The sequence below is a fragment of the Macaca fascicularis genome, chromosome X, assembly GCF_037993035.2.
Source record: "Macaca fascicularis isolate 582-1 chromosome X, T2T-MFA8v1.1".
Taxonomy (NCBI): Eukaryota; Metazoa; Chordata; class Mammalia; order Primates; family Cercopithecidae; genus Macaca; species Macaca fascicularis.
Window position 1 is genome coordinate 121,201,328 of NC_088395.1, and position 14,519 is coordinate 121,215,846.

Genomic DNA, 14,519 nt, shown 5'->3' on the forward strand with positions numbered 1-14,519 from the left:
GTTTTTCAAGTTTTGCTATTGACACTATATTGTTTTATAAAATGTACTGAGGAATTTTTAAACTTTCATGGCTATTAATCTTTTCATATATGCTAACTTAAAGAGATTAATTATAATTTTTTATTTCCAAGTTCTAGCTTTGGAATTACTTCACAGTTGCCCCCACATTCCCATACATCTTAATTAAATTATCATAATACTGAACTTTTATTCTTTTCTCAGAGGCAAAGATTGTCTACATTACTTCATTAAAATAAAGTCCTTTATTTTCTTTGAACAAAAGAACTGAAAGATCAATGTCTTATATTCAGTCTTTGCCTTTTTTATTATTGGTGGGGATACCTGTGATTGTTGGAGTTATTAAAAATCATGTAACATTTGAATGAATGAACAAACATATAAAAATGTCTTATGAAGCGCTATACACAATTTTTTGCCCCTGAAAATAAGATTTCGTTTCCCTCAACTATGAATTGGCCTCCCCTATGGGAAGTGTGCTATAGCCTTTTTGCTATGCAACTCCCTTCAAACCTTTGACATATTAATTGTATCAAATATGGCTGGCTCACATAACTCCACACATTGTTCTATGCACTATGGATAATGGAAAAATAAACAATAATTACTGAACCAATGGAGCTTATGTTCTAACCATTATGGCAACAGAATTCTCCACATAGTGATAATCAGGAGATACTTGTGCATTTGAAGCACAATTGGAAACATAATTTCTGCAAGTGAAACATGTCAAGGACAATACACAAACCCTCCACACAATCAACTTCCATGGTGGATACAATCTGAGGGAGCTATAAGAAAATGATGAACAATAATGAATTTTTGGTTAGAAGAGCTTCTGGTGATGTATTTCCTTTCCTTATTGCACTGGTTGAATTCTAATAATTGGTAGCTTGATTTCTAGTATAGCAATATAAGCGCTTCTATTGCTAAACTTTTGGCAGATAAAAGCTACTAACTTAGAACAAAACACAAAGAACAACTACCGTAAGGTATTGGACAGGAATCCAAAACGTAGATTTTAGCAATCACAACACTTGGAAGAAAGAAACAACAGTAGTTAAGTTTCCAACTGTCAAGACTTACAACTTAAGAGGAAGATGCAATTTCTACCATGAGCGGTGTCTAAAACTCCAATTAAAAAAAAACTTTGTTTGTTTGTTTGGCTGTGGGAGCTTATGCCTGTAATCCCAGCACTTTGGGAAGCCAAGACAGGTGGATCACTTGAGGTCAGAAGTTAAGAGACCCACCTGGCAACATGGCAAAATCCCATCTCTACAAAAAATACAAAAATTAGCCAGGCAGGGTGTCCAGTGCCCGCAGTCCCAGCTACTTAGGAGGCTGAGATAGTACGATTATTTGAGCCTGGGAGGTGGAGATTGCAGTGAGCTGAAATAGTGTCACTGCATACCAGCCTGGGTGACAGAGCCAGATTCTGTCTCAAAAAAAAAAAAAAAAAAAAAAGTCTTCAGTTTTTATGGTCTAAAGAACCTGAGGAATTTGCAAAACTGGAAGGTGAAGGAGCACCCAGGAAAAGGTAGAGATAGAGAGAACCACAAATTCTTCTCTGGGAAACCATAAACTCTGCCTAAATCTCTAGATGACATTTAAACCATGCTTGCCTGGGATATCCTGCCAGCAGCCTAACAAATGATAAATGAACTGAATTGACATTTGAACTGTAGCCCAAATGAAAGAGATAGCAGTTTGAGTCCAGCCAAGCTGATTGCTGGAAAAAAACAAAAACACAAATACTCTTTGGAGCAAAAGAACCAAATCCAGCATCTCAACGACATAGCATTCACAATGTTTAGTTTACAATCTAAAATATTTTACTTTAAGAAGAAACAGGGAAAGACAACTCATTCACACACGCACTAACACACACACATATATACACACACATGACTTTTAAGAGACCTATCCTGAGAATACCCAGATGTTAAAATTCACAGAGAAAGATTTTATTGCTGCTATTATATTTATATCGATACCATGCTCATAATTATTGAAAATGGGCAACCTCAGAAGATAAATAAAAACAACAAAAATAATTGAATGGCAATTTGTGGGCTAAAAAATAATATGTGAAATATAAAATTATCCTGGATGAGTTTAACAGTATGATGGAGATGACAGGAAAAAAAATAGTGCATTTGAAGATAGATCTATAGAAATCATCTGAAATTAAGATCAAAGAGAAACACATTGAGAAGGAAAATTATGGACTCTCAGGAATCTGTGAAACAATATCAAATGCTCTAACATGCATGTGATTTGAGACCCAGAGAATGAGAGGGAAAATGGGACCAAAAACTATTTGCAAAAATAAGGACTGAAATTTTTTCAAATTTGGTGAAAGTCATAAGTTGACAGACTCATGAAGCTCAGCAAATACCAAGCATCATAAGTATAAATTCTAAGGATTAATCTAAGAAAATTTTACTATCCAAATATGTATGAATAATTCATATAGATTGAAGCAGCACCATTTATAATGGAAAAACGAAAAAGGGCAATTTTACTGCCTTTAATAGACATCTAAGAACGCGTTACATACTGGTGAAGGTTGAGAATGTCACCAACCTAAACAAGAGAATTATAAAAGAATAATGAGTTATACAAGATCTCTTATTAATGGGCAATAATGTTCACATTAAAAGTAGAGGGGTTTGATCACTGCTTCATTATTATCAAGAATGAAGGACCAGTTCATCAGTCTGTATCTTGACATATCCTTCAGCCCATTCTGGAAGAAACCAAAAATGTCCAAAGGAAAGATGCTGGTTAACCTTCCAGAATATTTCAACAGCCACATTTCACCTTGCTTTTCCTTACTTCCCCAAGAAAACAAGATTATGAATTGTTGAATTGTTTGTTTATCCTGTAAGGTAGTCATGCCTACTAAGGTTGCATGGGAGAAGAGCCCAGTATCTAAGATAATTCTCACTAACAACTCCAACGGACTAGAATATGACACATCATAAAACAATTCACCAATAGCAGACTTAAAAGTTGATTTTTTGCCTGATTCAGTTGCTAGATTCTAGATGCCAATTACAAACACTTTAAACTTTTAATGATGCTCCTATATGGAAACTTTAGTATTACTGAAAATATAGATCTCGAGTTTTCAAGTAAGAATACCAATGTTAAAAACAACTTAGTTGGGGCCGGGCACGGTGGCTCAAGCCTGTAGTCCCAGCACTTTGGGAGGCCAAGGCAGGCCGATCACAAAGTCAGGAGATTGAGGCTAACACGGTGAAACCCTGTCTCTAAAAATACAAAAAATCAGCCAGGCATGGTGGTGGGCGCCTGTAGTCCCAGCTACTCAGGAGGCTGAGGCAGGAGAATGGCTTGAACCCAGGAGGCGGAGCTTGTAGTGAGCCGAGATCATGCCACTGCACTCCAGCCTGAGTGACAGAGGAGACCCTGTCTCAAAAAAAAAAAAAAAATTTTTTTTACTTGGAATGTTTTACTAATTTTGACACCAGCTCAAAGCCTCAAAGTCAAACTTAATGCCACACCAAAGACTATCATGAAAATGGCAACAGTAATTCATCTGGTAACTGTTAAAAGTAAAAATAACAAGAGTTTCTGCCACTTATTAATCTTTACTTCTAGTATCTAACAAAATGTTTGGCACATAGAAAACAAATAGCTAACATAGGGAAAATTAAGGAATAAATAGGTAACATTAAAGTAATTTATATGAGGAGGAACTTTAGTGTTCTGTCTCTCCAAAAGAGCAACAAAATGACCTGGAAATAATTGTCAGAATCAACTATTATGAAACTCAAACATCAAATCAAAAATTTAAAACAAGGTAATGCTAAATGAAGAAGAAACCCACTGCTTTGCAGTAAGGGAGCACTGTAGCATTTTAAGCCACCTGCCACCATATCCCATTTCCAGATATGCAGCTAATTTGAGTATGAAAGCCTGCACTCTTGATACAAGTTGCTAGTGCCAAAGAAATACAGATTTTTTCCTCAAAGAAATGTGCTTGTCTTTTTAGACTTCCCTGATGGCCCCCTGAAGGACTGGGACAATAACGTGCCTTTGTTTTGCCTGACTAAGAGCATTTCCAGGGCTCAGATGATGTTTTGGTTGGAGTTTGCCAAAACTATTAAAAGACACAAGCATTGTTTGCAACAGACTAGGACGAGTAACACTAGACCACACAAACAAGAAACAGGTTGAATGGCCTGGGAAGAAAGAGGTTGGGAATGGAGATACGTTGAGAAAGAAAACTTTATTTTTAAGGCACTCAAATATAACAGAGAATGGAAAAAGCTACACATGACATGCCTAAGGATGTCAGAATGCTTAGAAAAAGCCTGGAAAGACACTATTCTTCCACTTGTGGCTGGGCTGTCCATAAGCCTCTGAGATTCTGCTGAAGTATAAAGTTGAGGCTAAGGCAAAGTTATAAACAACCTCATTAAGCATTGAAGGAAGGTCCCAAACAGAGCCAACCTGCAAAAAGTAAGAAAGTATTTATTCCTTTTTTGTCTTTGCCTACCGGTATTTAACAAACCCCTGTAAAAGTGCTAGGAACCACCAAACTAACAGGATGCTGATTTTAGCTGCCGCAGAAGACCAAGAAAAAAGAAAACAGACTTTATAAAAATAGTTTTGAAAAATCACTAAACAGGCAAACAAAATCAGTCCACAAGTAGCAACAACTTCAGGAAGAGAAGAAAATCTGATTTACAGATCTGCCACATTGTAATATTAAGATGTCCAAGTTTTACCAAGATTAAAAAGTATGCAAATAAACTAGAAAGTATGACCTATTTTCAGAAAACAAAATAGAATAGAAACTGATCATTAGGAAGTCCAAGCATTGGACTTAATAGACAAAGACTTTACATCAACTGTCTCAAATGTGCTCAAAGAGCTGAAGGAAACCATGGAGTAAGAATTAAAGCAAACCAGAAGAACAATGTCTCAAGGAATAGAGAATATAATTAAAGGGATAAAACTGTAAAAAAAAATGGAAATATGGTGGCTAAAAATTATAATAACTGAAATGAAACATTCACATGAGGGAATCAACAGCAGAATTTAGCAGACAGAAGAAAGAATCAGAGAACATGAAGACAGGTCAGTTGTGATTATCCAGTCCAAGGAGCATAAAGAGAAAATAATAAAGAGAAATGAACAATGCCTAAGGGACCTTTGAGACACTATCAAGTGTACCAATATATGCACAATGAGATTTCCAGGAGACGACAGATTAAAAGAATCAGAAAAAAATATTTAAAGAAATAATGACTACAAGCTTTCCAACTTTGAATAAAGACATGACTATAAATCCAGGAAGCTCAATGAATGCTAAGCAAGAATTACTCCAAAATATCCAAACCAAGGCACAGTATGAGCAAACTCTTGAAAGACAAAGAGAGAATCTTAAAAGCTGCAAGAGACAAACATCTTATCACATACAAAGTATCTTTAACAAGTTTAACAGTGAATTTCTCTTCAGAAACCATGGAGGCCAGAAAGCAGTGAGATGACATATTTAAAGTACTGAAAGAAAAACTGTCAGCTAAATGCTCTAAATCTGGCAAAGCTATCCTTCAAAAATAGAGAAATTAAAATACTCCTGGTAAAAGAGCAAAAACAAAAACAAAAAATCAGAGGGAGTTAACTACTAGTGGACCTACCCTAAAAAAAAAATGCTAAAGGGAGTCCTTCAGGATGAAATGAAAGGATACCAAAAAGTACCTTGAAGGCATATAAAGAAATAAAAAACAATAAAAGTAACTACAAAGCAAATATAAAGTCCAGTGGAATTGTACTATGGATTTGTTACACCCGTTTTGACTTTCTATTTCCTTTAAAAGGCAAATACATAAAACAATAATTATAAATCTATATTAATGAGCACGAAATATATAAAAAATGTAATTTATGACAATAACAAATAATAAAGGATGAAGATGTAAAGAAGCAAAATCTTTGTATACTATTGAAACTAAGTATCTATAATTAAAACTTGATTGTTATGGAAGAAAGATTATAATTGTAATCCCCAGGTTAACCAAAGTGAAAAATTAAAATAATACAAAGAGAAAGAGACAAAAAGAGAATCCTTACAAAAAAATCAGTTAATCACAAAAAATCACTTAATCACAAATGAAGGCAGTGACAGAAACAATAACAGTATATGTTATAGATAAAATGGTGCAGGTGTCTTTTCTTTACTGTAATTACTTTAAATGTAAAGAAATTAAGTTTTCCAGTTAAAAGGCAGACACTAGCAAAATGGATAAAAATACATGATCCAATTATATGCTTTCAATAAGAGACTCACTTTAGACATAAGGACACATGTATGTTCAAAGTGAAAGGATGGAAAAAGATATTCCATACAAACGGTAACCAAAAGAGAGTTGAGGTGGCTAAACTTGTCAGACAAAATAGAATTTAAGAAGAAAGCTGTTGTGAAAGACAAAGAAAAACACCATCTATTGATTTCAAGCCATCAAGAACATATAACAATTATAAACATATATGCACCTAACAACAGAGCCCAACAATTACAGAAGTGAAAAATAAAAGAATTAAAGGGAGAAAAAGATAAATCTATAAACCCCACATTGGGTGTCAGATATTGTGGGATCTGGCCAGCAGCCTGCAATGCAACAGGGCTCTTTCTTTGTTCCCAGGCAGATTGGCAGGTCAAGAAATAATAGACACACACAAGATAGTGAAAGCTGGGTCCCGGGGGCTCACTGCCTTCTGGTCCCATGGTGCTGCCAATGCACTGGATATGCCTGCCTTTGTTATTAAGTTTAGTGAGGGTGGGGGTAGGTTAGTGAGGGATTTAGGCTCATTTGATTATGAGGTGAGATGGTCACATGGGGAAGAAGTAATTCTTTAACATAACATCTGTATGCAGAAGTACAGTATACAGAGATAAGAATTTACATTACAGTGTGTGCATTAGTAATCAGTAAAGTAACAGAGCCTTAAAACAGAAACACAGTCTTTCCATAACCTATGATTAGCAAGATATTAATCAGCAGTAACAGCTGCAGGAAAAGCTGGTTACAAACAATTCATAGAAACAAGACATGAAGCTAGACAACCGGTTAGACCAGAAATTCTCAGAAGGGAGTATGACTTAACCCTAAAGAGGCCTAGAAGAGCCATGGCAAGATTAGGGCGTTTATAGCCCTATCATATCCATATGGACAGGCACTCCTCATGCGTCCGTTTATAGGCTCTCCACAAGGGTCGCATTCCATTCCCAGAGCTATGAACATCTGCTTTTCTGGGATAGGAATCTTGGTGATGTGAAACCTCCCTGACTGCAGGTCCATTCATAGGCTCTCTGCAGGGGTAAGCACATCATGCGCTGTTGGCTCATTCTGGCAGTCCAACCTGGCATTGTCTTTACACAATCCTGCATGCAATTTGGTATTTACAATAATCAGGAGCATTTCATCTTTTATTCCATAGCAATAGTTTTAGGGGGTCTCCCTACAGATATTAATACTCCATTTTCAATAATGGACAGAACAACAAGACAGGAAATCAATGAGAAAAATAGAGGACTTGAACAACACTATAAAACAACAAATTCTAACAGACAAATATAGAACATTCCATCTAATAACAACAATAAATACATTTTTTCTCCTGTGCACATGGAACATTCTCTGGCATAGACCATAAGTTTTACCACAAAACAAATGTCAATACATTTAAAATATTATTATTATTCAAAGTATCTTAATACATTTAAAATATTATTATTCGAAGTAGAAATCAGCAACAGAAAGAAAACCAAAAAATTTACAAATATGCAAAAATTAAACAATATTAAACAACCAATAAGTGAAAGAAGAAAATACAAATGAAATTCAACAATATTTGGAGAATGGCAGAATGAAAACTTAATATACCAAAAAATTATGGGATGCCTCAAAAACTGTGCTCAGAGGGAAATTTATACCTGTAAATGGCTACATTTAAAAATAAAATGAACTCAATTAATGACCTAACTTTATAACATAAGAAACTAGAAAAGAAGAGCAAGTTTAACCCAAACTCACAAAATAACCGAAATGATGAAGATTAAAGTGGAAATTTAAAAAACAGAGAATAGGAAAAACATAAAGACAATTAATAAAACCAAAAGTTGTTTTTCTTTTTTTGAAAAGATCAAAAAAGTTGACAAATCTTGAGATAGACTAAGGAAAAAAGAGAAGACACACATTACTAAAATCAGAAATGAAAGTGGGGGCGTTACTACTAACCTTACAGAAATTCAAAAGAGTGGCTGACCAATCCTCCTGGTGTGGTTGCTCATGCCTGTAATCCTAGCACTTTGGGAGGTCAAGGTGGGAGGATTACTTGAGCCCATGAGTTCAAGACCAGCCTAGGCAACATAGTGAAAACTCATCTCTACAAAAAAAAAATTAAAAATTAGACAGGCATGGTGCCACATGCTTGTTGCACCAGCTACTCAGGAGGCTTAGTTAGGAGGATTGCTTGAGCCTGCAGTGAGCCATTATTGCACCACTGCAAACTAGCCTGGACAACAGAGCAAGATCCTATCTCAAAAAAAAAAAAAAAATTAAAAGGATTATAAAACAATACAATGAACAATTATACACCAGTAAATTAAATAACCTGCATGAAATGTAAAAATTTCTAAAAACACACAGGCTACCAAAAGTGACTCAAGAAGAAATAGAGAATCTGAAGAGTCATATAAAAAGTAACAGCATTGAATCAGTAATCAAATACCTCTCGACAATGAAAGTTCAAGACAAGAAATTTTCCTTTCGAATTTCACCAAACATTTCAAAAATTAACACCAATTCTTCTCAAAGTCTTCTAAAAAGTAGAAGATGAAGAAACATTTTGTAATACATTCTATTAGACTGGCACTATCTTAATATCAAAGCCAACTAAAGATGTTACAAGAAAACTGTAGATTAGTATTGTTTATTAACATAAATGCAAAAGTCTTCAATAAAATACTAGCAAACTAAATTCAGCACCATATTATATACCCATTACTAAATGGTATTTATCACAGGGATTCAACATACAGAAACTAATCAATGTAATGTATCACATTAATAGAATGAAGGTATGCAAACCACATGATTATGTCAATTGATGTAGAAAAAGCATTTGCAAAACTCCATCACTTTTTTATGATAAAAAAATTTTCAACAAACTAGGAATAAAAGAAAATTTCCTTGACAAGCATTTATAAAAAACAAAAATGAAAACAAAACCCAGTCAATAGTGAAAGACTGATTTTCCTCTAAGATCAGGGAAAAAAGGCAGAATGCCCACCTTCATTACTTCTATTTATCATGGTACTGAAAATTCTATGTAGAGAAATTCGGCAAAGAAAGGAAATAAAAGGGAGAGGAAAATTGGAAAAGAATAAATAAAATTATTTCTATTTGCAGAAGACATTATCTTATATATGGAAAATCCCGAAGAGTCAACACAAAACATAGATCTAATAAATGAATTCAGCAAAGTTGCAGGACATTTGTAGCTCTATACACAGCGATTAACAATCCATGAAAGAATTTAACAAAGCAATTCTATTTGCAACAGTTTCCAAAAAAAAACAAAAAACAAAAACCTCAATTGATAACAGCAACAGCCACAAAGAAGAATTAAGTATTGATACATGCTACGAAATAGGTAAACCTCAAAAATATTAGCTAGGTGAAAAAAGCCAGATACAAAAAGTCACAAATTGTATGATTCTATTTATATTAAATATCCAAATTAGTTAAATCCATAAAGAAAGAAAGCAAATTAGAGATTACCAAGGGCTGGTTGACTGGAGAGTGGGGAGTAACTGTTTAACGGTATGCGGTTTCCTTTCGGAGTGATGAAATGTTTCTGAAGTAGAGACAGGTGCTAGTTGCACAATATTGTGAATGTACTAGATGCCATTGGATTGTACACTATAAAGAGATTAATTTTATGTTGTTTAAATTTTACCTCATTAAAATGTATGTCACACTGACAGTATCATTATCATGATGATGATCATCATCACTACGGAAAATAATGCTTCCTAAATTTCACTTTCTTTAAAAGGTTTAGATATGAGTGGAAAATATAAGCAGACTAAAATTTAAGACTATAGTCGGTACAATTTGGATGACATGTTCTTGTCTTCTCTCTGCTCTCTTTCAGATTATGTCTGGCCACTACCTAGATATTTGTGCCCCGTCTGGATTTCTTTAGATGTTTTATTTTCAACAGCGTCCATCATGCACCTCTGCGCTATATCGCTGGATCGGTATGTAGCAATACGTAATCCTATTGAGCATAGCCGTTTCAATTCGCGGACTAAGGCCATCATGAAGATTGCTATTGTTTGGGCAATTTCTATAGGTAAATAAAACTTTTTGGCCGTAAGAATTGCAGCGGCTATGCTCAATACTTTCGGATTATGTACTGTGAACAACGTACAGACGTCGACTGGTAACATTTGCGTTTGATCGGGTTCTTTTATTTAGTAATTATTCTTAACCTATTTATCTGATATTTAGGTTAACAATAATGAAAGGAATGTAATGTGTATGATATGTAAATATAAAGTTTCCATTTATGCTGCTAAATTATTTTATGCGTAGGATGCCAATGAATTCTGCAACACAGATACAAAATATTTGAAATATTTGAAATGCTTTGAAAATGAGAAAGACATAAAGTCTAATTAAATTAAAGTCTAAATTTTAAAAATATAACTTTCAATCTTATCTTGAAAAGTTACATGTATCCCAGAATATTAACCTTAGTATTTTTCTTCTGAATTCCTATCCTTTTCAGTAGAAAAATTAATAATACAATCTAAATCTTCATGACGTAAATATTTCTAAATTTCCATTGCTATGACACCTAAAATGTACTATTTTCTCTCAGTTTTAATTGTCTTCTTGAATTCTGGGTATACAAAAAGAAAAAAAAAGATACTTGTTTCTTTAAAGATTTGTAGCAGTTTAAAGGGAAAGAAATGATCATTTATGGCTTATATTTCAGGTATTCATAAATGCCTTAACAGTGCTAATATTAAAGCCAAGAAATTTAAACAATTGGAATTTAGGGGTTTTACATTCCTGTTTTTTTCCTCTTCCAGTTGGAGTTTAACTTATGTCCCATTAAATAATTTTTCTTCAAATTTATGTTTTTGTAAAAGATTCAGGTAAAGTGTGCAACAAGATCAATACTTCTATTTAATCTTCACTAATATGATCTAAATATTTTGACTCTGGGTTTATTGATCAAATACGTTTAAGTTTTAAGATTGCTCTATTGTAGATTGTTCCGCCTGTGTATAGCACAGACACCTTTGAATAAAAAGTCGTGAAGCTTGTCCCAAAAGAAAAAAAAAGGAATTTACATAACAAATTGACTTACAAATTCAAGGGTTCACAGATTTTGCCCCGGCCATCCCAAAGAGTTCATCTAAAAAGATACCAGCTTTTATGGTGCTTACAAAGGAAATACACAGACAAAATAGAATATTGTTGCATCAGCTTCTAGTAATGAAAGACTGAGTAATTTGCAATGACTCTTGTGCTAAAGGAAAATAAACACATGGATAAAATACTAAAACCCCTGAGAAGCTAATGAAGTAGAAATTGTTATTGGCTAAGATCCAGAAAAAGACAAAAACCCAAGAAAAATGATTATGACTTCTAATTCACTTTTGCCAATGATGCATGATAAACCTGACGATATGACTGACAGGTGGAGACGATCATTTCTGACTCACAAGCAAAGGAGACTAAAGTACGAATACAGAGTCTGGCAAGGGCCAGTCAACCTGAATTTAATTCTGGGATCACAAAGAACCAGACACTAGGAATAAGGATCGACCAGGATTAAATCACCATAGACATGGAATTCAGTCTTCGTCATCTATGTAAATGAGAGAAATCTTGGGCCTTAAAATTGGATTAAGATGATTTCATATTATTCAGGTTTCCAATTTTGGGGCATAAACAAACAAAAAAAACCATCATCCTAGGTTTCAACTTATTTCTTTCAATAATTTTCAAATGCTGTCACTGAAATACAATGATATGCAGATATATGAAGAGACAATACAACATGAATCAGGTATGGGACAATAAAAGATAATAGAAATAAACTTATGAACATTTCAGATAGTTGAATTATCAGACATAGACTTTAAATAATTATTTAGAATGTGCACATGGAAATTACATGCTGATCTTAAACACTTCAGCAAGAAAGTGCAAACTATAAAGAATGACATTAAGATTTGAGAAACACCTAGAAAATATGGAGCTTAAGCATAGTATGAAAAACTAAGGGCCAGGTACAGTGTCTCACACCCTTAATCCCAGCACTTTGGGAGGCCGATGCAGGCGAATCACTTGAGGCCAGGGGTTCAAGACCAGCCTGGACAACATGAGGAAACCCCATCTCTACTAAAAATACAAAAATTAGCCAGCTATGGTAGCACACGCCTGTAATCCCAGCTACTTGGAAGGCTGTGGCGGGACGATCACTTGACTCCCAGAGGTCAAGTCTGCAGTGAGCTGAGGTCATGCCGCTGCACTCCAGCCTGGGCAACAGAGTGAGACTCTGTCACACACACAAAACAAATTAATTAAAAAATGAAAACCTAAGAACTCTGTAGCAGATTAGAGATGGCGAATTTCCAAATTTACAGAAGATTTTTATAAAATAATAAAAATTAGCTGGGTGTAGTGGCATGTGCCTGTAGCCCTAGCTACTCAGAAGGTTGAGGCAGGAAGATCACTTGAACTCAGGCATCTTGAGGCTGCAGTGAGCTACGATCATGCCACGACACTTCAGCCTTGGTGAGAGAGCAAGACTCTGTCCCTGCAAATAAAAGATAAAATGAAATAATAAAATAAATCCAAAAGGAGCCAATAAAAGATAGAAAACAATCAAATGTATACTAAATGGCAGAATTAAAACCAAACATATCCTTAATTACATTAATCACTAAGGATTCCAAGACTGTCATATAGGCTTTCAGAAAAATAAGACAATTATATGTTACAAAAGGCATATGTAAAGCCTAAAGAAAGTAAAAGGATGAAAACAAACAAAAAAATTCCTCCATTTAAACACTATCCAAGAGAAAGACTGTATAGTTATATTAATATTGGTCAAAATAGACTTTTTGCAAAAACCAAATACTCTAGTAACAGAAGATTACTTAATGATGAAAGATTTAATACACCTGGAAGACAATGTAATAAATTTGTATGTAATTATATGTAGATACATATGTAATATACATAGTATATACATTATAAAGTAAAAGAGCACAGAACTTCAGGGACAGATAGACAAGTCTGCAGTCATGGCATAAGATCTTAGCACATCCTTCTCAGCGATTGTATGAAAACAATGAACAAACCTGAACTCACTGACAAGTGAAGAATACATATTCCAATCATTGCACAAGAAATATTTATCAAAACTGATCATAAAGTAATTCCTCAATATATTTCAAAGGGTTGGAATAAATTGTTTATTCTTTGGCTGAAATTCAAAAGAAATAGAAATGACTTGAAAATAGTAGAAAAACCTTCATATATTTGGAAATTAAGAAATTGTTTCCCAATAAACTTTGGCCTAATGGATTTCAAATCCATTGATGATTCTTCCCTAAGCTATTTATTACTAAGGTGATACAATGATAATTTTTCTCACTTTATTATTCTTTCTGCCTTTATTTGTTGGTATTATACTGTAAGGAAGGGCTTTCCCTCCAAGTCTTTGTTATTTATTAGTTCATGTTGGTGGGGACTCCTGGATTCTTTTGTATTCAGTGTAATATATATGATTCATGATTGCCCTTAATTATTTTGATGCTCAAATTGTCTCATATTTTTCTAATAAGAACTCCTTTTCATATACTCCATCAGCTTTTGAGCATTTGCCAGACTCACCTTTTACTTCCCATGCTCCAGTTCCAAAATTAGTCATTTCTTAAAAGAAACTCTTTTAGTGGGCAATTGTTTTATAAAGCAAGATGTAGAAGCTCAGTAAGGTCATTGCTAATATCATTGCTCCTATATATCAATACCTTTAATCCCAATCCATGAACACAGGATTGTTCTGCTGCTTTCCAATTCCTTATTTTTCCTCATTTTTCTCACAGTGAGTAAGTTTGTCCCCAAACCACTGATATATTTATTATTCATATTTTCTATATCCTATAATACAACAAATTACTTTCAGAATTTCTATACACATACCACTACCAATAAATGAAATGCTATGTTTAAATTTTCATTGCAGTTTTATCTTTAGAATGATTTCCACCAAGAGCATATAGTCAAAGCATTGTCTTCAAAATGCTGGAATTAGTTTGAATTTTTATAGTCAAAGCATTGTCTTCAAAATGCTGGGATTAGTTTGAATTTTTTTTCTCCGTGGTTGTGATACCAATTGTTCACATTTGGGGATTTTGTTTTGTTTTTGCATGC

General features: G+C 34.1%; 1 protein-coding gene across 3 annotated transcripts in view; it reads left to right on the top strand.

Moving 5' to 3' along the window:
- Positions 1-14,519, top strand: part of HTR2C (5-hydroxytryptamine receptor 2C) — a 294,885-nt gene that overhangs the window by 224,710 nt on the left and 55,656 nt on the right. For 2 of the 3 annotated variants that reach the window (XM_005594407.5, XM_074029302.1), the window contains one exon: positions 10,213-10,318. In XM_005594407.5, the coding sequence (XP_005594464.1) occupies positions 10,213-10,318 (106 nt within the window). Of the gene's footprint in view, positions 1-10,212; positions 10,414-14,519 lie in introns of all 3 variants that reach the window. The other variant, XM_005594406.4, reaches the window with a different exon arrangement.